Genomic DNA, 24,937 nt, shown 5'->3' on the forward strand with positions numbered 1-24,937 from the left:
AGTCATGTTTCACTGCCTCTGAATATCTACTATGCTCAACAGTAGTAGAAATATTCATGATGAAAGCTCTATATGAAGGGGTTAAATGATGATAAGAAAGCACTGTGGACAAGGGATAAGATGTACCTTTGCTTGTAGGAGTTCCTGTACCTGAAGAAGTACTTGGCATAGTAGAAGAAGCAGTGAGGGTACAATGATAATATTGCAAATATGTGGGAGGTCTTCTGACTCGAGTTGACACCCTTTGTGCATTATTCTCAGCAGTAACAGGAAGAGGAGTATGCAAGAGAGGTGGATCAATGTTATCAGACAGGTGGATCACCCTTCTGACTCGAGTTTACACTAGGATGTGTGTAGTCAAATGGTTCCTCTGAATCAAAAGAAGGTTGAGGAAAGGACTGTGAAGAACTGTTATGATCAGACAGGGAAAGAGATGAATAGGGAAAAATATTTTCATGGAAAACAACATTTCTAGAGATGGAAATGCCTTTGGTTTTCAGGTCATAAACTATATATCCTTTGGTTCCTGGTTTGAACCCAAGGAAAATACATTTATGAGCCCGAGGGTCAAATTTGGTTCTATGGCTTGTCAAAGTAGAAGCAAAGCATAGAGATCCAAACACTCTGACAAATGATAAATCTGGAAGTGTTTGATAAAGACATTGGAAAGGGCACTTATTGTCTAACACAGGAGTAGGCAGTCTATTAATTAAAAAAATAGAATGAACAATAGCATGTGCCCAGAAAGGTTTAGAAAGTTGTGCTTGAAACAAAAGAGCTCTAGATGCTTCCTCTCAACAATGGAATTTTGTTGAGGAATCTCAACACAGGTTTGATGGATTATCCCTTTGCTAGCATAAAACTGATCCAATGCAAACTCCTTTCCATTGTCACTTCTGAGACTTTTAACAGAGGTATTAAACTGATTTTCAACTAATGCACAAAAGTCTTGAACTAGGAATTTAACTTCAGCCATAGACTTTAGGAGATATACCCAAGTATATCTAGAATAGTCATCAACAATAGTCAGGAAATAGCTATAGCCATGTAATGAAACAACAGATACAGGGCCCCATATATCAACATGAATTAATTGAAAAATAGCTGAAGTAGAAGAACTGCTAAGTGGGAAACTCAATTTTCTTTGCTTTGCAACAGGACAAACATCACAAATGTGGTCTTTTATACAATGTACATAGGGAAACAAATCCTTTATTGACTGCCCCTTGGTGAAAGAGGGGTGACCTAACCTATAGTGCCATAAATTGTGCACACTAGGAACAAATTTACAAGAAAAACTATCATTGGAAACAGTTCCAGATGAGAAAACAGAATTACAAAGTGGTAATGAAGAAACTGATGTGACTGAGGACTTGTTGAAGATGTATAGGCCCCCCTTGACTGCTTTAACTATGCCAATCCTCTTGCAGGTAGTGGAATCCTGAATCAAACAAATATCATCATAAAAGCTCAATCTATAACGGAGTGATTTCACTAATTTGTGGACTGAGATCAGGTTGTACTGAAAATTTGGCAAGAAAAGTACATTATCAAGAATGAAAGATGGGGTAAATCTAATTGAGCCTTTGATCAATGCAGTCTCTACAACACCATTTTGTAAGGAAACTGTAATAGAGCTAACATGTTGATATGAACAAAAATAGCTAAGATTATTGCATATATGATCAGTTGCCCCAGTATCAACTATCTAGAAAGTATCAAAAGGATTACCATTCTTTGTTGAAATTCCAGAAGTTGAGGCAGACTGAGTGCTTCCATTACCATGTTTTGAGGCAGACTGAGTGCTTCCATTACCATGTTTGTCAGGATGAACTTGAACACATGAATTGGCACTAGCCATGTGCCCTGATGATGAGCCCTTTGATTCAGAAGTGGGAAGCAAAGCCAGCAGGTTATGGTACTGATCAGCTGTAAATCCAAACCTTGTATCTTGACCCGAATCACTTCCCTGAGTTTCTTGGTCCTCATCAACAGCATGAACACAATTAGCAGACCTATACTTAGGGTTCTTAAACTTGAAACCTGGTGGGAAACCATGTTTCTTGTAGCAATCATCGACTGTATGACCCATCTTGCCACAATAAGAACACTTCTTTGAAGTGTACCTATTCCCTGAACTTGACTGATAACCTCCTGAATGAGATTGTGAATTTCCAGAAGAATGAGACCCAGAATGTGATTGATGACCTGATGATGAAGCTCCACTCGATGATGCACCTCCATTTTCCTTTGAAACCATCATTGCCTTGGATCATGAAACATTCTCAGTGGAAAATTGTCTTTCTTGCTGGGCTATGAGTGGAAACATGCGATTTACATTCGGCAGTGAATCCAGTAGCATCAATTGAGACCTCACTCCTGAGAATTGATCATTTAATCCTCTGAGGAACCTCACTACCTGATTCTTGTTCCTTTCATCCTCAATGTTCTTGATTGCTCCACAAGAACAACGAGGATTACATGTGCATACAAGAAGAGGATTCAAGACATCTAATTCATCCCAAAGTATTTTCATGCTTGTGTAAAACTTAGAAACTGAGCTATCACCTTGTTTTAGGCTGAAAATTTCTTCCTGCAGCTCTGAAATTATGAACAAATCGGCATGAGAGAACCTTTCGCGAAGCTCCTTCCAAACGTCGCTGGCCTTGTCACGCCACAAGATTGATTGTGCGATCTCCACGCTCATAGACTTGATGAGCCAGCTAAGAACAAGAACGTTGCATCTCTGCCAGAACGATGAAATTGGATGATCTTGAGGAGGTTCTGGAATCGACCCATCCACAAACCCTAACTTGTTCTTCGTCAGAAGACTCATCTTCATGGCCCTCGCCCAATTGTGGTAATTCCTTTCCGAGAGCGGTGGTGAAACCAGAACGGTGGAGGGGCTCTCGTTGGGATGAATGTAGAATGTGTGGGAAGCGGTTTGTGCATCTTGAACAGAGTAGGGATACGTGACTTCTGGTGCAGCCGCCATTGATGCGCAGCTACCATAACAAACTTGTAAACTTGCAGGTTCTTGGAGAGAAAACGAAGAAGAAGAAGTGAAAATGAATATGAACTGAAATTTGATTCAATTGAATGAGTAAACTGTACAATGTGTATTGTTTATATACAAAGAGTAAAGTAGGTCCTAACCTTGGTTCAACTAACTAACCATAACAGTTAAACTAACTAACTGTTAAGTAACAAACTAACTAACTCTATTAACCAAGTAACTAATGCATTAAATCTACTATGATAACAAAACAGGAGATAGGAACACAAGAAACATGACAATATTCATCATAACTTCATAAGAAACCAAGTTCCAGTAGATGCAGAGTCAATCATGCATAAACAAGGAATCTTGGAGGAGATCGATGCTACTGTGGTTGGCCTTTTCGTGTCTATCTTGTACTGTGTTTGGGAAGCTAGGAATGCTTGCTTGTTCCTTGATGATCCATTGGCCCTTGAGCGTGTGCTGGCCTGAGTCCAGATGTTGCTACCCTCGGCGATGATGCATGCTATAGTGGCTGCCTCCACACCTTCTCTTCCTTGCGTTTGGTCTCGACCGGATGAGGACATTGTGAAGGTCAATTTCAAAGCTTCACTCTCTTCTTCTGAGATGACAGGTCTGGGTCTTGTTGCTCATGATAGTGATGGCTTGGTTTTGGCTTCACCGACCTCTTCCTTGATGGAGGCTCTCTCTCTCCGGTGATTGCGGAGGCTTTGGGCTTTCCATGAGCTCTTGTTTTTTCGACAGAGTTGTGCTTTCGTTTTGTTTGTCTTGAGACTGACTGTCTTCATCTTTTTGAGAGGTGGATGCGAATAACTAGGGGAGCATCCTACTTTGACTCTATCTTTGGCGATTATCGTTGTTTAGTTTCTTGTTTTGATGTTGCTATTTTTTCTTTTGTGCGTCGTGGTGGTAACACTGTTGTCGATAGCCTAACAAAACTTTGTTTTTCTACCGGTTTTAAAGTCTGGATTAAGAAGGTCTCAGATGAGATTCTTCTGTTAGCTCATCATGATATAATGGCCTTTGTGTCATGAAATATTTTATGCATTATAAGTCTATTTTTTCTTTTAACAAAGTATATTGTAAGGTCTTTATACACACATTAATGTTTTAAACATTATAAGTTCTCTTTTTTCACGTTGATGTGGTTTTAAAATTAAATCCATTATAAGAACAAAACAAGAACATAAAATTGAAGAATTTTTGCCACAAGGCTTAAAAAATAGATATAGAAGTTGGTGCTGCTCTGTTCTTAAATTGTTTCAAGTTTCAACAAGCCAACAATTGGGAATGCATCTTATTGTGGTGGATTTCCAAAGGCTAGTTTTGCAATGTCCTCTACTAGCATTTTCAAGTTTTCATAAGAAGATCTTCCAGCTTCCATAGATTGCTTTGCCAACTTTGCAAGCTTTCTAGCCCTTTCTCTTTTCTCTCCCTTTTGAGTTCCTTCACCCATAACCTTGTCTATAGCCTCTAAGATTTTCTCCCCCTTAATCATGGCTCCAAACTTGTCTTGTTTCCCAATAGGGACAAAAACCTCATTTCCTAGTTCTTCACCAACACCCAATATTTGCACAATCAATTTCTGATTCAAAAACTGATCACCAAACATAGGCCAAGTTACCATTGGAACACCAGCACAAATGGCTTCTAGAGTTGAATTCCAACCACAATGAGTCAAGAACACTCCTATAGCGGGATGTGAAAGAATCGAAACTTGCGGTGCCCAACCACGGATTATAAATCCTCTTCCTTTTGTCCTCTCCTCATACCCATCCTCTAACAACCACTTCTCTCCTTCTCCAGAGTAATCTTCTCTCATCACCCAAATGAATGGCTTGTTGCAAGCTTCTAAGCTCAAAGCCAGTTCCTTGAATTGCACAAGAGCAAGACGATTAAGTGTTCCTAGACAAACATAAACAACTGATCTTGGTGGCCATGAATCAAGCCATTTCATGCAAAAGTTTTCATCAACAGTGGCTTTGTTACCTCTTTTAGCCAAATCTTGTTCTCCTCTATAGGATAGTGAAACAGGACCAATACACCATACTTTTCCATCTTTAACCTTTTTATATTCTTTGACATAATCTAACTCCAAATCTTGGAAGCTATTGACAACCATCCCATAAGCTCCTTCTTCAGAAGCTCTTATCTTCTGATGAATATCACTGAAGTCCTGTGACTCTGGATTCAAGTCTAATGGAAGTTGTGATATTGTTAACTCAATTTTGTGAGGCAAACTAGGAACCATAATAGGCTGAGAGTCAGGGACACTCTCATTATAAGATTTTGATTTCAGCAAATTGTGGATTGACAGGAGATAAAAGCAGCAAGTTCCATCAAACAGAAGCCTTGGTATTTGGAACTTTCTACTAACATCTTGTGTCCAGTGGAGATGTTTATCAACAAGAAGACAAGTTGGTGCGGGTTTCATCTCCTCGATTAACTGCTCTACTTGTTTTTGCAACTTGCTGAAGGCTTCTAGGAAGTTTCTGATGAGGTTTCTTGAGGGGACTAGCTCCATGCTTTCACATCCTTTTGGGAGGCCTGATTCGAGCAATGGAACATGGAGTTCTACGAGTTGGATATTGTGGGGTTCAGGTGCGGTGGTGGAGAGGTGGAGCATGGGTCTGATTCGGGCAGCGTTGAGGGGTGTGGTGGCCATTGTGACGGAAACGCCTTGGTGGGATAGGAGTCTGGCTATGTCTGCCATAGGAATGAGGTGGCCTGGGCTTGGATATGGTAGTAGAAGGAAATGAAGGTGGTGGTGGTGGTGGGGTGGTGAAGCCATTTGCAATTGCTAAGAGCTTGTTGTTGGGGGAATAGAGTGAGTTAAGGACAAGTAGGAGAAGAGTTCAAATAAGAACAAAAGCAAGGCATGAGTTGACTTCATCATTCCCCACTTCATTTTTTTATTTATATATCACTCATTTTAACATTAAAATAAAATAAAATATAATAGATAATTTACTTAAATATACTATAATTATAATATAATATAATTTAGAGTATGATATAATATTATTATAATATAATATATAATAATTTTATAATAGTATATGTTATAAATTAATATTCTATTATTAAATATTATTGTAATTTATAGTTACTTATAAAATATTATAATATACTATATTTTAATATATTATATTTTAATATATTATATATTTTACTAGAATAATATAAGGATTGGTTAAGGGATGTGTTTTAAAAATCAGTCGATGCACTAGATCGTTTTGGCCAGTGGTTCAACTAGTGAGTCATTGTTGGATCGAGTTTAATTTGTCTAGTTCAACCATCTAGTTAATGACCGACCCTGCCCAGTTTGTTTTAGTTCTTACCGATCTAGTTGCGAATCCAATAGAACATCTTGATTGGTTTCGATTCTCGATCTGATTGCTTGACTGGCCAATCTGATTCAATTTTTAAAACACTAATTGTGGCCAAGAGTTGCACTATGGGAATAGGTAATATATATTTTGAAGGAAAAGTTAAATTTTTTAGTGTTGTAAATTGCTCTTGTAATTTGACTTGGATGTTGTAGGGGATTAATGTCTCCTTAAGAAAGTTATTCATAAAATCAAACTTTCAACTAGAGTATAAACAACAACTTTTCAACTAGAGTTTAAACAACAACTTTTCACCAGTAAAATAAAGTTACACCACTGCACTACATTAACTTTAACTATTTATCACCTTTATTTTATTGGCTAAAAAACACTTTTCGCCTCTGATGTTTCAAGTTTGTGAAAATTGTATTCCCACTCTAGTTTTCTCAACGTTTCTACCTTCCATGTTTTCAAAATGTCCACCGCTTACCCTTCCGTCAGCCAGGCGTTAAAATACTAACGGAGCTGCTGACCTGGACTTTTTCCTTTATTTCTCAATAAAGCCACATGGATTTTAACATTGAAAAACAAAAAAAAGGAGAGGATTTGGGGACCCGGTTTGTAAAACCCAATTTGGGGATTTAGGGTTCCCCAAATCCCTAATTTCAAAACTGTCGAAGAAAAACGAAAGAGAAGGAGAAAGGGGAGAGAGAAAGAGCGATTGGGGGCAGAAACTGTGATGGGTGGAGAAAAAAAATTTTATAGTCAGCAACGGTGCCTCAATTTTTGCTTTCTCCACCCATCACAGCTTCTGCCCCCCACTAACTCTTTCTCCTTCTCTTTCGTTTTTCTGAGACGGTTTTGAAATTAGGGATATGGAGAACCCTAAATTCCCAAATCGGGTTTTACAAACCGGGTCCCCAAATCCTTTCATTTTTTATTTTTTTTCATTGTTAAAATCCACGTGGCTTTATTAAGAAATAAAGAAAAAAGTCCAGGTCAGCAGCTCCGTTAGTATTTTAACGCCTGGCTGACGGAAGGGTAAGCGATGAACATTTTGAAAACATGGGGGTAGAAACGTCGACAAAATAGAGTGGGGGTAAAATTTGCACAAACTTGAAACATCAGGGGCGAAAAGTGCTTTTTAGCCTATTTTATTATATAGGGTTAAATAAAGTTTTTGACTTTGTATAATGCACTATGTTTTAAAATGGTCCTTTCCAGGAGTAAAGTTTGAACTCAGTCCCTACTGTTTGATAAACTACCTGGTTTTGGTCCCTGTCAGTCAGTGACCTTCGCCACTAACTCATTAATTAACATAACCCCGAACGGATTGGTGTAGCCATGTGGCAATTACACGTAGATCAGTGAAGCCATGGGGCAATGCCACCAGACTACCACCTCTGACAAGAACCAAAACCAAGTAGTTTCTCAAACACTAGGGACTGAGTTCAAACTTTGTTTCGGAAAAGGATCATTTTTTAAACTTAGTGTATTATACAGGGACCAAAACCTTATTTAACCATGTTATATATTCAAAATGTGTATATGACATTGATCTATGCATCTAAATTAATATTAAACAATGTTAGATTCATACAAGATTTTATAGATATGATTTATGTTATAAATAAATGAAACTCTTTAAATATTAATTAGAATGAAAGAGGAAGACACAATAAATCACACATGACCTTATAATGTCTCACATGAGAAATCCTAAACCCTTAAATTTTTAAAAACTTCTAGTAAATTGCATTTGAAACATGATTGAAATTGTAACATTCTGAACCGCGTATAAGAATCAATGAAATGTTATAGCATGGTGCCTTTTCATATAAAGTGTTTTTCCTCGTGTAACATATTTTCCTTTCTATATTATTACACATTACTATATATTTATTCAATTCTCGATCTGATTGCCTGACTCGCTGGTCTGATCCAATTTTTAAAACACTAATTGTGGCTGGGAGTTGCACTATAGGAATAGGTAATATATATTTTGAAGGAAAAGTTAAATTCTTTTAGTGTTGTAAAATGCTCTTGTAATCTTACTTGGATGTTGTAGGGTATTAATGTCTCCTTAAGAAAGTAATTCATAAAATCAAACTTTCAACTAGAGACTAAACAACAACTTTTCACCAGTAAAATAAAGTTACACCGCTGCACTACATTAACTTTAACTATTTATCATCTTTATTTCATTATATAGGGTTAAATAAGGTTTTTTGTCTTTGTATAATGTGCTAAATTTTAAAATGGTCATTCTCAGGAGTAAAGTTTGAACTCGGTCCCTACTGTTTGAAACTACCTGGTTTTGGTCCCTGTCAGTCGGTGATCTCCGCCACTAACTCGTTAATTAACATGACCCCGACAGGATTGGTTAAGTCATGTGACAATTACACGTAGATCAGTGAAGCCATGGGGCAAAGGCCACCAGACTACCACCTCTGACAAGGACCTAAACCAAGTAGTTTCTCAAACACTAGGGATTGAGTTCAAACTTTGTTTCGGAAAATGATCATTTCCAAACTTAGCGTATTATATAGGGACCAAAACCTTATTTAACCATGTTATATATTTCTAAAATGTGTATATGACATTGATCTATGCTTCTAAATAAATAAATGAAACTAGACTTAGATCCGCGCGATGCGTGGAGGGCACTATCACTTGACACTGATTGCAATGCAACTGTTGTTATTGGATAGGCCGGTGCAAACATGTTGTCGAATATATGATTCTTAAAATCTAAACAGTTTTACTTAAAAATGAGACAAGCTAGGATCCTTGTATCGCGAGACCCAATTGTCACTGTTATAGTCGACTATAGTCCAATTACATTCGAGGATCACCGCCGCTGCTGTCATTTTTGCCACTAACTACTCATCTACAACTCAGCCACCAACTCGGATTCAAGATTTAGGTTGAAGAAGGAAAACATTTTTTAATTATTTAATTTAATACTAAATCTTTCACATTGTAGTATTGAATGATTCGTTTTTAAAATTGTTAATTGATACGTTTTTATTAACGTTATTAATTGATATGTTACTAATACAATATTGTGAGTAATAATAGTTTAGTGTTGTGTATTGTTACAAAAGTGTGAAAACAGAAATTGTTTGAGAAGATGCAAGGATATGGTTTAGATTGCCACCTAGGATTAAAAACTAATATAAAAGTAAAAAGATGATATTGCATCACTACAGCCCGCGCTTCAGAATTACAATATTATAATAGAAATAGATAGATAAACTCTTTAAATATCAATTAGAATGAAAGAGGAAGACACACTATCACACTTGACCTTATAATCTTATAAATGTCTCACATGGGAATCCTAAACCCTTAAATTTTTAAAATTTTCTAGTAGTAAATTACATTTGAAACAGTATTGAAATTGTGACATTCTGAACCACGTATAAAGTGCTTGGTGCCTTTTCATATAAAGTGTTTTTCCTCGTGTAATATATTTTCCTTTCTATATTATTACACATTACTATATATTTATTCAGGACATATATGCATATAACAATATAGTTGAGGAATAAAATTAATAAAATTAATGTTTATGCTTATAATTAACGTAAAATTATTATTTTTTTGTTTAAAAAAATTAAGGATGAGATTTTAGACTGAAATTTGTTGAAATAAATTAAAAATATTACTATTAATATTGTAATTATTAATTCTTAAAGGAAATGAGGTGATAAATGCATTGTATTTTCGTATAAGGAAAGAAGGTAATTGAGTTAAATTATTATGCTAAATATTATATTGAGATTATTTAAGCACTAAAATTCCTACTAAAAATATAGATTGAAAATCTGGAAAATAAATTAATGACAAAAAATAAAATATTGAAATTCTACCATCTTCTTAGAATATTTTTTTTAATTGTTGAACTTTAAGGAATTAAGATTAGGATGTCCTGCTTTGGAATAACAGGATATGCATGAACATGAATGAATCATAGCAGAGCAGCCTCAATATAAATCCTAATCTGAAATGCCGCTTGAAACATGTCAGAATTGCCTTCATATTTCAATCTTCTAGTGACACAAAAAAAGCCAGCAATAATGGGTTCAATTACATCACCATGCAACCTTCACTTCATATTCATCCCTTTCATGGCACCTGGTCACATTCTTCCGATGGTTGATATGGCCAAGTTGTTATCCCAGCGTGATGTGAAAGTCACCAAAGTCACCACACCCCTCAATGCCACCAAAATCAAAGCTAGCATTGATAGAGAGATTCAATCAGGCTCACCAATCCAACTTCTACCAGTGAAATTCCCAAATGTTGAAGCTGGAATACCAGAAGGATGTGAGAGCCTTGAAACTCTGCCTTCAATGGATCTCAGGGAGAATTTCTTCACAGCTTTGAGTCTATGGCAGAAACCACTTGAAGGACTTCTTGAAAAGTTGAACCCCTTTCCAAGCTGCATTGTATCTGACATGAACATTGCATGTGTTGCTGATATCTCCACCAAATTCAAAGTCCCAAGAATAATCTTTGATGGGACTAGTTGCTTCAATCTCCTATGCAATCACAATTTGCACACTTCAAAGGTCTGTGAAACTGTATCTGATTCAAATCAATTTATAGTTATCCCTGGATTGCCACACAGAATTGAAATGAAGAAATCTCAATTACCTGTGATTTTCACCCCTGGCCCAAACCAAAAGCTGAATGCTGTACGCGAGAGAATCAGGGAATCTGAGGCACAAGCATATGGGATAGTGGTGAATAGTTTTAAAGAGTTGGAGGAAGCGTTCAAGTGAATGCCAACGAGACCTGGGGCCCTCGCTCACGTTTGAACCATGAGGATTCGAGATCCGAAGTCATATTTCCCTAAATTTTAAAAAATATACAGATTCAATTATGATCAAATAATTAGAATAAATATAGAATAATTTAAAATTTGTCATAGTGATCATAAACTACTTGTAACAGGATGATCACTACAAAAATTCACTGGTTTGGCATCGGTCAGTTTCCTCGTTTAGCGTCGGTTAGAACCGCCGCTAAATGGACTAACGACGGTCACCTAACTAACACTAAATTCGGCGCCACAAAGCAAACTAGCGGCGGCAAAAGGCAATCGCCAGCACAACCGCTGCTAGATGCGTTTTAAAGAACTAGTGTCACTCTAAACTGATGTGAAACATATATTTTGAATTGGGAATTATGATCAAATCCTAAGTCTCAAACTATCCAAATCGCCCAAGATGGTAGGAAGTGAGATAACCCATTGTAAGATCAAGTTTTGATCTAGTAGTACAACTCTATGTTTTGATGATTACAAGTTAACCTTTTGATATGAACAATTGTGGTACTCTAACGTGTTTTTCTGAGTGTGCTATTTACAGGCTCTGACCTCAACTCAATCTCACACAAATCAGAAGCACTGTGTATAAAGAGTGACCCAAGCAACGCTTTCGCATTCACCATGTTCAGTATGAACAGTGGAAAAGCTTCAGAAGTTCTGAAGCTATACAAACTCTGATGTGGACTCAGTCGCTAGAAGCTCTGAAGATCCAGAAGTTCTGATAACCAAGAAACACTGAAGGTTCAGATGTTCTGATGGTGTAGAAGACTCTGAAGATCCAGAAGCTGAATAGTGGAAACTCTGAAGTCCAGAAGCAAGAAACTCTGAAGGCCATGTTCTTCCCTCTGAGTTCAGAATCAGAAGATACAATGGTCAGAGGATCTGTGCTTTCCCTCTGACTCTGATCAACCGGCTTCACAAGTTCCAATATGAAGTATTCCCCTGATCAGAAGTCTCCTAGGTTAAAAGGTCAAGTCGCTATCCAAGTACAAAAGCAAGTGTACCTTCCTGACGACCTACCTAACGTTCTCAGCCACAGCAGAAGCTGGATTTTCCAGAACTGCCCTCCAACGGTAGCATTTCCCATGCAACGCTCAACCCTAATCCTTGGAGTATATATAAAGGCTGAAGATTGAAAGAAGCGGCGAAGAAACTAAGTAGAAGCAACATACACGCGCAAGACATATTCAAAATATTCTAAGCTTTCTTTCATCTTGAAATTCATTGTGTTTACTATAAGCTTTTTAGAAGCACTTTCTTTGTAAACAAGAACTTCATATACAGTTGTATAGTTTGCCTTTAGGAGATCAAGGTTGATCGGATCCTAGAGAAGACTAAGAGAGTGAATCTTAGTGTAAGCTAAGTCAGTGTAATTGTTAGTCACTTGTAGGTTTCAAGTGCAGTTGTAACTCTTACCTGATTAGTGGATTGCCTTCATTCTAAGAAGGAAGAAATCACCTTAACGGGTGGACTGGAGTAGCTTGAGTGATTTATCAAGTGAACCAGGATAAAATCCTTGTGTGCTTTTCTATCTCTTATCTTTTGCACTTAAGTTCTCGAAAGATTTGCCAAAATCTTTAAGGTGGAAGTCTTGTACTGAAAACGTTATTCAAACCCCCCCCCCTTTCTACCGTTTTTCATACCTTCACCCATGACAGCCACTGGCTTATCAGCCGAATATCCTACAAGAGGACGACGCAAAGTCCCCAACCCTTACTACATCCTAACATGAAAACATGCTCAAAGAAGGAAGTGACAATAGATGAGATGACAGACTTAACAAATTGAAGAATGGGTTGGAGATGTTGGGGAAGAAACCACATGTGCGTTTCTTGAAGTGGTAACTTCCTGATAGAGGCAATTTCAAATATGGCAAGAGTAGAAGAAGGATAAATAACTCCCTTCTCTTTGAATTACAAAGGGCGACATTTCACACCCCACGATTCATCATTACGCGGCCTTCTGGAAATGTCAATCCTCACAAGTCGAAGAGAGGTAATTGCTTGACTTAAAGAAAGGTAAAGTTCGCCTAGCAAAACCTTACCCAAACAAACATCAGCACCTTCGTGTAGAAGTTGAGCCAGAAGCACGAATTTTTGAGGAACCTGGAGGGACTTAGAGCACAAGAAAAAAGCAGATAGCCAAAAGAGGAGGAAAGCTACATGTTCCGAGTCGGACACATTTGCAGAGGTCTTATTATGGTTTCTCAGAATGAAGCTTTTATAGGTCAAGTGGTTGTAATCCAATTTGATTTCTTTTTTGACATGGAGGTCAAATGTGAAAGAAGAGCCTGTGGGTCGAAGGCCAGCAATGGCAGCTGCATCTAGGAAAGTAGGTGTGATCATCCCGTGAGGAGTGTGGAAGGTATTGGTCGAACATTCCCAAAAGAAAAAGGAGCTGGCTAACATGGCAGGATGATAGATAATTTTCGACCTTGAAAGTTGGATTATGTCGAAAATACCTAAAGATTTCCAAAAATTGTCTTTCACTTTTTCGACTTTATTAAGCCATTCAATGTAGGGATTCGTCTTCACTGGGGGTGAAGACCGGAAAGCTCTAGGTGGGTCACCTAGAACAGATAGGTTGTAGGAATCCCTAAAGGCCAAAATCTTTTCATTTGGAAGAGGTGAAGGAAAAAATGCAGATGCATTCTTAGGAAAAATGGGTTGATAAGGCCCTAAATATGCATGTGTTTTATCACCAATGAAGAAGGGGATAATTACCTGGGAATTACAGATTTTCACCTTCTCTTCTTCATTGGGAGGTTCCGGGACATAAGTTCTTCCCTCAACCTCAATGGGTTTTGGAAGAAATGCAGCGGACGGGACCTAGGAAGAAGACGTAGACGTCATGGTAGTTGGCGGAGAGCCGGATGAAGACGATGTCGCAATGGTGGTGTCGGTAAAGGTTTGCGTGAACCAAAGTGGTTCTAACAGAGCTCTGAAACTCAAGAAAGTTACAGAAGGTTGAAGGTGGGTTTTTAGAGAGTAAAAGCTAGAGGTTGAAGAAGAAGTAGAAGTGGGAAATTTTCTCACTTATTTATAGGCTTGAGCCTGAGCAAGATGAGCGGTTAGGATTGCACCAGATTCCAAACATTGTTCAATGGGAATAAATAAAATCCGTTTGAATTCTGAGTGGGGTATGGCAGTTTCCATTTTCATGATTACCATTGAAGAACGTGTCTGACATGATTAGACATTTATGGTAATGGAGTATGGAAGTTGTTAAAGGTTAAAAGGGACTTTTACCTTGTCATAAATGAAAAGGGAAAAACTAGCATTTAGTGTTCGGTCGAAATCATGTAAGACGAAAATATCATTTTTCTGATCGAAAAAATGATATTTTGGGGGGCATCTGTTAACCAAAAAGTTTGGATAATTTCGACCTATGTTGTATAATTCGATTTGATGATAAAGTCGAAAATTAGAAGATTCAGGAAAAATCTGTTAAGTGTCAAGTGACCTCGACATGTTGATTTCGACTAAAAAGTTTCCTTCGAGGTAAATGAAGTTCAGCACAGGAAGCTGGTTATTTTGGATACAGCTCATGAAAGACACGTATAAGATGTGAGGACACGTGCAGGACGAAGGAGCGCATAGAAGACACTTGTAATTGTTTTATCATTTGACCGTTAGGAATCAGTTACATGTTGGGTCTATAAATAGTAGATTTTTGTATAGAATTAGGGGTTTGGAATCTTTACTCGAAATAACTCTCAAGCGCTTACAATCGATCACAATGATTACAAGCCAAGTTAGAGGAAAACGTAGGGATTCGTGAAACACTTTGTACTTTAAATTCAATTGTTATTCAGAAAGTTTACTTATTTCCTTATTTACTTTAGTCGAATTTATCTGTTTTGTTTCCAACTTTCTATCAATTTTCTTTAGTTTTTCTTGATTGAATTAAGTTTATTTTCACCAAAGAACCCAAGAGGACTCGAATCCAGTCCCCAGATTGATCATTGGATTCTCTTATTTGTTTACCAAAATTTGGTGTAAACAGCCCCCTCACGCAAGAGCCATTTGGGCTTGAAGTGTGGATAAATGCACAGGCCATCCTACTATGTGCTTAATTAAATTCCACTTTTTAATTAGAAAGTAAGGGGAGTAAGGATCGAACTCTAGACCTCTCGGCCATAGATTCTCTAATACCATGTCAAACAACCACTTATCGCAAAAGCTTAAGTTGTTAGGTAAGGGCCAAATGAATGATTTTATATTATATTCTAACAGTTTCGCTTATCAACCATTAATTGTTTTGGTACATAAATTGGTCAAGTCTTGGCCCTTTATGCACAAGGTTGATTATGTTTATATTTCGGACTTTGACATGTTGGTTTGTGATGTTTGGGCTAATGGTACGTACATGGTCCTTGAATTCTTTGACTACTCGCGTTGCCTCATTAAATTCCGATACTACCTTAGCCTTCAAATACTAATGTTGGGGATTCTTGGATTTGATGAAAGGGTAACACAAAGGGTCTTTATTCGACTTATTCCGCGTATGTCTAGGCTCTGAATGCTATTTCATCCTCATCACTTTGTGATCCTACATTTTTGCAGCTTTGGCATCTTAAATTTCCATAGAAAAGGAAGCTCTTTCCCTATTGTTCTTCTCCACAACTCTCTTCCAACCATTAGTACCCTTAGATTTAATAAGGGTTTGGCTCCTTTTGATGTGTGCTCTCAGTGTTCGAATTGTAAGGAAACTACAAATCATTGCATGTGAGATTGCATCCATGCTAGGGAAGTTCAAACTAGACTAGGGGTTCCCACAGACTTGGCTTTCTTTCATTATGTGTTATGTTGAGAATTCAAGTGCGGAGTTGGAGTCCCACATTGGTTAAGTTTGGGTGAGGAGAAGACTTTATAAGAAGATGGACCCATAAACCTAATGCCTTAAGGTTTTGGGTTAAGATGTGGCGTCGATATCTCTTGGTGTCTTACTCCTTGGCCCATGGGCTCCCCTGTCTCCCCCAACAAGTGGTATCAGAGCCGATGGTTGGTGTAGCCATGGTTACGGCTCCTTGTGTCGAAAGTCTTCCTAGCGGTGTGGCTAGGCGGCGGGTTCCGTTGACGCGGTGAAGCGAACGGCGGTGCAAGGGTGGATATGCTTCCGCGGTGGGGGGGGGCCATGATAATGTGGTGGTTACTCGCACTTGAGGGGGAGATTGTTGAGAATTCAAGTGCGGAGTTGGAGTCCCACATTGGTTAAGTTTGGGTGAGGAGAAGACTTTATAAGAAGATGGACCCATGAACCTAATGCCTTAAGGTTTTGGGTTAAGATGTGGCGTTACTCCTTGGCCCATGGGCTCCCCTGTCTCCCCCAACATGTTCGAACTTGGATTGGTTTCTTGATCCATCATAAGGATCAATGTCGCTTTGACATTATTCTTTGGTGGCCTCTGTATTAGAAGAACAATGCTATCATTAATAATTCTCCGTGATGTTGCCTCTTCTATTGCAAACTGGGATGAGTTCCTAACGCATGCAATTACTATAGATTAGGATCAATCTAGGAAACTGCTAAGGTCTTGCCAAAGGTCAAACTAGGTAAAGCTCAATATAGATGGGTGCTTCAGAGTGAACAACCATCGTATTGGTTATGGTGGCCTCTTGCGCAATGCATCCGTTGGTTGGTTGGGTGTTTTTCTGGATCGTCAACTCATTCGTGCGCCCTCTCCGCTAAGCTCATGGCCATCAAGCATAGCCTTCTCCTCGTCTGAGATTTGAGTTATACGCGAGTTTGTGTGAGAATGACTCTCTAAATGCTAATATGATGTTGGAGTATCCTCCTCTATTATCGCATTTAGGTGCCATGTTGTTGGACATTGCTCCTATCTCTAACCAATGACGGATCCAGAAATTTGGTTCAGTGAGGGCAATATATACCTGTAAATTCGTATAAAAGTTTTTAATATATACTATTAGAAGTTAGTGCATTTTTTACCAAAAAGAGGACACAAGTGAGACATTTTTTACTAAAGAAGTCATAAAAAATAACATATTTTATTACTGAAGTGAGGGAATTTTGCAATATGGAATACAAGTGAGAGCATTTAACAATGTGGAACACAAGTGATGACATTTTTTTACCAAAATGGCCACAAAAAACCACATACTTTTACTACTCAATTTTTTTTTCTAATGATTCTTTTCAAAATTAAGTGAGGGAAAATGCCCTCATGGTGTTGTACTTGAATCCGTCTCTGCTTACCACTAGACCCAGGATGCAGAAATTTAATGTTGTGAGGGCAATATATAAATATATATATATATATATAAATTTGTAAAAAAAAATTAACACATACTATTAGAAGTGAGACATTTTTTACTAAAGGAGACACAATGATGACATTTTTTATAAAGGACCATAAAAACCACAAATTTTTACTACTCAAGTGAGGGCATTTAGCAATGTGGAGCACAAGTGAGGGAATTTTTTTACCAACGGTGCCATAAAAAACACATACTTTTACTACTTAATTTTTTTTCTAGTGATTTTTTACAAAATCAAGTGAGGGCACTTGCCCTCATAGTCACCTACCTACATCCGTCCCTGTCTCTAACCACCCATGGTGTGTTTCTTTCTGTCATGTTAGGCGTGAAGCCAATGTGTGTGTGCTGACAAGTGATGATAGGAATTAATATGGTATTTTTGTCTTTGTTTTCTTATCTTTTTCCTAGGTTTTATTATCTTTTTAGTTGATTTATTAGAGTCTTTAGTTGCATTTAGTACTTTTACTATTTTAGAGTCATCATTTGCATTATAGTCCTTTTTGAGTCTTTTATTGCATTTTAAATCCATAATAGTTGAGTCTTTTTGCATTGAAGTCCTTAGTCTAGATGTTAGAGCATTTAGGGGCATTGTTGGAAGGAATCTTGTAACTTATAATCTGATCTTTCATGGAATTATATGCATTGGTTTAAGAGGTTTTAGGTTACAAAGAATGGCTTGATGGTGAATGTGCAGCCCTTAGTAAAGGTTTTTAAAGGAAGATTTTCTTGTCAAAGGAATTGCATTGATGAAGAATTACAAGGGTTCGATGAAGCATGAAGGTTAGGAGGTTTCAGAATGAAGAATTGAAAGCCAAAAGAGCTGTTGAAGGGGGGAAGCCATAAATGAAGAAATGAGTTAAAGAGAAGATTCCCAACCAGCGAGGTGTGTACGCTTGTGCGTGCACCATACTGCAGGCACATGCATGCAAAGTTAGAGGCTTGGCACTTTCAGAGAGGGTTGCACGCATGTGCGTGCACCCCCTTGCACGCACATGCGTGGAGGCACAGTGGCTTGGCTTTTCAGCCAAGCTTGCACGCATGTGCGTTTAATTTTGCCTATAAATAGGAATTTGCAATTTTAGTTTTCTATCTTAGTTTTTCCGAAGTTTTAGCTTGTGTAAGGATTAAGGAGCTCTTCCAAGGTTCCTATTTAGGTTAGAAACATGTTTATCTTAGCCATGCTTGGCTAATTTTCTTTTATCATTTGGGATGTCGATCCTTTACTTGTTAATGTTTTAACTTTCATAATCTTCATATGGAATAAAGAGTTTTCTTTCTATGAGTCTACCCTTCTGTTTTAATATGAACTTGAAATCCATGCAAGGTATCTTACCTTTCTTTGCACAAATAGAAGTTTATTTTAGAAATAGGGAACTGGGGGTCCGTTTATTGGAGCATTTGCGCCTTAGGAATAAGGGCAACGACTAGTAGTTGATGGTCTGAAACTAAAATGAACTTAATCTTCAATTTGACGGCTCATAGGTGGCTAGGAATCGATTGAGATTTAAGAAGGGAAGTATTTTGAAAGATCTTTTTTACCTGAGGAATCAACACTTAGAGATATAGGCTAGATCAACAATAGAAAGCATGAAAACTTTACCTTTTTCCATATGCATTCAGATTCTTTAAAGCATCACTTATTTTGGTAAAACTAACCCAAATGTTAAGCTCTCGAACATTGTTTCTTCCTATTTACTTCAGATTGCTAAGTTCTCTACCAACCAATCAATTATAATTTGTCTTTTTACCTTTTCTTTAGGTTTAAGCAACCATTGCTCTTGTAAATCGGTTTTTCCCCAATCTTTGTGATTCGACAATATTTTATAGGCTTTTGTACCCAAGTGGTGTAGTTTATTTTGAAAATTACAGTTTTGGGGTACTTTTTTTTTTTATTTACCAAACTAGTATAAATCGCCACTGTCAGTGGCGATTCTATTTTTTCTTTTTTACTTTTTAAAAGAATCGTCAATGCTATTGGCGTTTTTGTTTTTTTTTTATTTTTTAAATAAATCGCCAACTATGTTGGCGTTTTCTTTTCTTTTTTTTTTTTTTCTTTTTTTTTCTTAAAATCGACAGCACTGTTGGTGTTTTCTTATTTTTTTCTTAAAATCGCCAACCGTTAGCGTTTTCTTATTTTTCTTTTTATTTATTGGTTCCTTATTTTTTTCAAATAAATCGCCAACGGTGCTTCCAACCGGAAATGAAGGAAATGAAAATCAACTGCTGGAAGAACCTCGAAGGCAACGACCCCAACGTGTGCGGAAAAAAATCCATTGCTGCTCGACTCCACAATAAAAAATAATTTTCGCTTGAACTAAATTATGTAATGCATATGTTTATCCTTAAATATCGGTTCAAATATTTATGATCAAAGTGTTGCAAAAGTGAGTAATGACACAAAATTGTGTGTGAGTATCAATTGATTAAATATAATTTTAATTACTATTTTAAAAAAATTAAAAAAACAAAGTAGAAAAAGCCAACTGTGTTGGCAATTTTATGAAAAAAAAAATATAAAAAAAATAAGAAAACGCCAACAGTGTTGGCGATTTTAAGGAAAAAAAAGAAAAAAAAGAAAAGAAAAGAAAACGCCAACCATGTTGGCGATTTATTTAAAAAACGGAAAAAAAAAAACAAAAACGCCAATAGCATTGGCGATTCTTTTAAAAAGTAAAAAAAGAAAAATAGAATCGCCACTGACAGTGGCGATTTATACTAATTTGGTAAATAAAAAAAAAGTACCTCAAAGATGTAATTTCCAAAATAAACTATACCACTTGGGTACAAAAGCCTGTTAGCCTATTTTATATTACTTCGGGCATTTTGAACACTTGCAGAACGCGTATCAACAAGCTAGCGTTGTTGGATTGTGTTTCCCAATTTGATCTCCATAGGTGGTCTATGCCTTCTATTGAGTTGACTTTGCTTCTGTCTTCGGACAGACGCGACTATACTAGCTTAGTATAGTGATCGGTTTTCTTTATTTCAGTTGTTCAGCAAAAAATTATTCCCCTATATGTTCACACATTATGGTAATACTTAATTTTATTCTATATATTTATTTAAAATGTTATTCCAATACATCTTATACAAATTTGTACTACTATATGAAGTTACCATGGAATTAATTTTTTCTTTAGCTATTTTTAAAAATGGGTTGTTAAAATCACCTAAAATTTACTTTGGGTAAATGCTATTTTTTTGGCACATCGGAAAGGTAAAATGCACCCGCCAAGAATCGATTTCTTGACCTCCCCCTACCAACCCGTATGTCCCCCATCTCCTACCACTTGAGCTAGATGGGTAAATACTCTAATTGGTCTAATAATATTTCAACATATGTTTTTGAATATTCTAATTCATAACACATATTAAAATATTATTAGCCCACATAAAACTCGTTTCACATAATATTTACCATAGATGATTTTGGGTCCGTTTGATTAAAAAAGAAAAGTAAGAAGAAAGAAAAGGAGAAAAGAAAGAAAAGAATTTAAAATGAGATTATTTTTGTTAAGTATGACTATTTGGTATGAGATCTTGTTTGCTGTAATTTAATTAGTAGAAATTTGCAATCAAAAGATATGCGTATTGATGTTGCTATGGAGAAATTGAAAGGACTTATTTCTTATTTTGAAAAATATAGGGACGATGGATTTGAAATTGCCATAATTTCTGCTAAAGAAATTGCTATTGAAATGGATATAGAACCCAAATTTCATGAAAAACGTAATATTCGTAGAAAGAAACAATTTGATGAGATTGCCGACAATGAAGTTTTAAAATCTTCTAAAGAATCATTTAAATCCAACTACTTTCAGTACATAGTAGATCAAGCAATTGGTTCATTTCAAAGTAGATTTGAACAATTTAGAATATATATATATATATCAAGATATTCTTGGCTTTCTATTAAAAAATGAGAAGTTAAAGTCTTTAAAAGTTGAAAGTTTAAAAGAATCTTGTCTTAACCTTGAATGTTCGTTAAAACACAATGAAAATTCTAATTTTGATGGACTAGACTTATTTTTAGAATTGAAAATTTTAAGAGAAATCATAAAAGTTGAAAATGATACTTCAGTTGACATACTTAATTATATTATTAGACTTGATTCTTTTCAAAATGCTTTTATTGTTTATAGAATAATGTTAACAATTCATGTAACTGTTGTTTTAGCGTAAAGAAGTTTTTCAATATTAAAATTACTAAAATCTTATCTTAGATCAACCCTGCCTCAACAAAGATTAAATGGATTGGCTTTATTATCAATTGAAAAAAACATGTTAAATCAAATTGATTATGATAATTTAATAAATGATTTTGCATCTCAAAAAGCTGAAAAAAACAAATTTTAAATAAAAAAATTTAATAAAGAAATATTTTTTAGATAAAAATGCCCCACTTTAAAGTTTACTTTAAGCCTCACTTAGGGTTGGACCAGCCTTGTTATTAGACAATCCCTTGTAAATAAAGTAGTATATGAAAAACTTGGCCGTTAGTAGTCCTTAACAATTGATTTGTTGATAGAGGTCGTGCCCACTTCAAAGATCTCATCTTTTAAAAAAATATTTGCTAAAGAATCATTTAAATCCAACTACTTTTAGTACATAGTAGATCAAGCAATTGGTTTATTTCAAAGTAGATTTGAACAATTTAAAATATATATATATATATATATATATATATAAATATAAAGTTATTCTTCGCTTTCTATTTAAAATTGAGAAGTTAAAGTCTTTAGAAGTTGAAAGTTTAAAAGAATCTTGTCTTAACCTTGAATGTTCCTTAAAACACAATGAAAATTCTAATTTTGATCGACTAGACTTATTTTTAGAATTGAAAATTTTAAGAGAAATCATAAAAGTTGAAAATGATACTTCAGTTGACATACTTAATTATATTATTAGACTTGATTCTTTTCCAAATGCTTTTATTGTTTATAGAATAATGTTAACAATTTATTTTCTTCCTATCTCTCTCCTCATGTACCTCTTTCCACCTCATTTTGAAGTGTGAACAAATAATTATTTTATATCTCATTGGTGTAAGTGTGTATAAAGTGTCCACTTGCTAGCCGTTTCATAAGCCACGTGGAATCAATGACTCAGCAAAAATTGAGTCACCTAAGCTGGTAATACGAGTAGGGACCTATTCTGATTAAAAAAAAAATTCTAGGGATTCAGAATCGGGAAAAAAATTTCCAGGGACTTATTTTCATACGGGGAACAATTTCAGGGATTTCTAGAGTATTTAAGCCTAATTGATAAAGAGGTAGTAGTAGACTCACTTTCAGCATATCCATCTCCAACACTCAGCACAAAAATGGCCTCCCAAGCTTCCCAGATCCACTTCGTCTTGTTCCCTCTGATGTCCCAAGGCCACATGATCCCCATGATGGACATCGCCACAATCTTGTCACAGCAGCAAGATGTTACAGTCACAGTAATCACCACCCCCCACAACGCATCACGCTTCACTCACACAACCAAATCCAGATCCCAAATCAGAATCCTCGAACTCGAATTCCCACACAACGAAACTGGATTACCAGAAGGGTGTGAGAATCTCGACATGCTCCCTTCACTGGGCACCGCCTTAACTTTCTTCAACGCAGCAAGCAACCTTCAGAAACCAGTGGAACAGCTTTTCAGCGAGTTAACACCGCCACCAAACTGCATCATTTCCGACATGTGTTTGCCTTACACCGCCAGAATAGCAGCCAAGTTCAACATCCCGAGAATCTCTTTCCTCGGACAGAGCTGCTTCACACTGTTCTGTCTCTACAACATAGGCCGCCACAAAGTTCGCCAGAACGTGACTTCAGAAACAGAGTACTTTGTTCTCCCTGGTGTCCCTGACAAGATTGAGATGACAAAAGCGCAGATTCCTGGGCCTTCTGGAGCAAGGATGGACCAGAATCGGATAGCTTTTTACGCCGAAACCGCTGCGGCGGAAGCTGCTTCTTATGGGGTTGTTATGAATTCATTTGAAGAGCTGGAGACAGAGTATGCAAAGGGTTACAAGAAGGTGAAGAATGAAAAGGTTTGGTGTATTGGTCCTGTTTCACTCAGCAACAATAATAAGGTTTCTATTGATGAAGATGAACATTACAGTATGAAGTGGCTTGATTTGCAGAAATCAAAGGCTGTGATCTATGCTTGCCTTGGAAGCATGTGCAATTTAACTCCTCTGCAGTTGATAGAGCTTGGTTTGGGTTTAGAAGCATCAAATAGACCCTTCATTTGGGTGATCAGGGAAAAGAGTGGAAGTCAATTAGATGAGTTGGAGCATTGGATTAAGGAAGAAGGATTTGAGGAAAGGAACAAAGGTAAAGGGCTTTTGATTCGAGGTTGGGCGCCTCAGGTGTTGATACTATCACACCCTGCAGTTGGAGGGTTCTTAACTCACTGTGGTTGGAATTCGACTTTGGAAGCGATTTGTGGCGGTGTTCCTATGGTTACATGGCCACTATTTGGGGATCAGTTTTTCAATGAGAAGCTGATTGTGCAGATTTTGGGAGTTGGAGTGAGAGTTGGAGTGGAGGCTCCTGTGAAATGGGGCGAGGAGGAGGAAATAGGGGTGCTGGTGAAGAAGGAAGATGTTGAGAGAGCAATTGAAGAGTTGATGAATGAGAGTAGCCAAAGTCATGAAATGAGAAGAAGAGTTCAAGAGCTTGCTGAGATGGCTAAGAGAGCTGTGGAAGAAGGAGGGTCTTCTCACACTAATGTGACCCTCCTTATTCAAGATATCATGCAACAAACCAAGAGTTCAAAATGATTTTTCTTAGGCTTAATTGCAGTGTTGCTCCCTCATCTTTCACCTATGTGTGATTTAGCTCCCTTATGTTTAAAACGAGCGATTTTGCTCCCTTATCTTTCAATTTGTGAAAATCAACTCCTTCTGTTAGTTAGCTGTTTAAAGTTTGACGGCGTGGCGTTCATTAAATGACATGGTTCCCACAGATTGAACACTTGGATGCCATTTCACTAAATAAATAAAAAAAGTAATTAAATAAATAAATAATTAATTAAAAAAATGAAATACCATCCCTAATTAAATATGGGTTCATCATCATCTTCATTGAGAAAGGTGGTGGCTTTATTGAGAAAGGTGATGGCTATGAGAAAGGTGGTGGTGTGTTGAATGGGTCTTTGAGTGTGAGGTCTTTCTCTTCATCTTTTTAATCTCCAGGTCGATTGAATTTGTGGGTGGTGGTTTTCGTTCAGGGGGTGGGGGTTTCAGGTCTAGGTGTTGGATTTAATGGTGGCTGGGGTTCTGGTTTAAGGAGAGGTAAGAAGAAGGATAAGAAAATAGAGGCTGAGAAGGGAGTGGAGGTGGTGAGAATGGAGGTGGCTGATGATGGATCTGACGATGAGGTTGGGTGAGAAGTGAGCTAGATTAAGGTTTTGTTCTCAGGTTTTAAAACCTAAGTTTTTCCCATATATGAAAACCAAGCTCTTCGCCTCTTCA

The 24,937-nt window shown here is 36.9% G+C and overlaps 2 protein-coding genes and 1 pseudogene across 3 annotated transcripts; 2 read left to right on the forward strand and 1 right to left on the reverse strand.

The window, feature by feature from the left end:
* Positions 1-4,316: 4,316 nt before the first annotated feature.
* Positions 4,317-5,684, reverse strand: LOC130719141 (UDP-glycosyltransferase 73C4-like). The gene has a single exon (XM_057569780.1). The coding sequence runs from the start codon at positions 5,682-5,684 to the stop codon at positions 4,317-4,319; it is 1,368 nt and encodes a 455-aa protein (XP_057425763.1).
* A 4,746-nt stretch (positions 5,685-10,430) lies between these two features.
* Positions 10,431-11,138, forward strand: LOC130719142 (UDP-glycosyltransferase 73C1-like). The gene has a single exon (XM_057569782.1). It carries the CDS (start codon positions 10,431-10,433, stop codon positions 11,136-11,138), a length of 708 nt encoding a protein of 235 aa, XP_057425765.1.
* Positions 11,139-22,730: 11,592 nt separating this feature from the next.
* Positions 22,731-24,387, forward strand: LOC130717922 (UDP-glycosyltransferase 73C1-like; annotated as a pseudogene). The gene has a single exon (XR_009012453.1). The product of XR_009012453.1 is annotated as a UDP-glycosyltransferase 73C1-like (transcript).
* Positions 24,388-24,937: the final 550 nt, after the last annotated feature.

Source organism: Lotus japonicus, chromosome 5, assembly GCF_012489685.1.
Source record: "Lotus japonicus ecotype B-129 chromosome 5, LjGifu_v1.2".
NCBI classification, from domain to species: Eukaryota; Viridiplantae; Streptophyta; class Magnoliopsida; order Fabales; family Fabaceae; genus Lotus; species Lotus japonicus.

Coding starts and splice junctions, on each gene's coding strand:
- LOC130719141 (XM_057569780.1), bottom strand. CDS start 5,684: ATGGCCACCACACCCCTCAACGCTGCCCGAATCAGACCCATGCTCCAC.
- LOC130719142 (XM_057569782.1), top strand. CDS start 10,431: ATGGGTTCAATTACATCACCATGCAACCTTCACTTCATATTCATCCCT.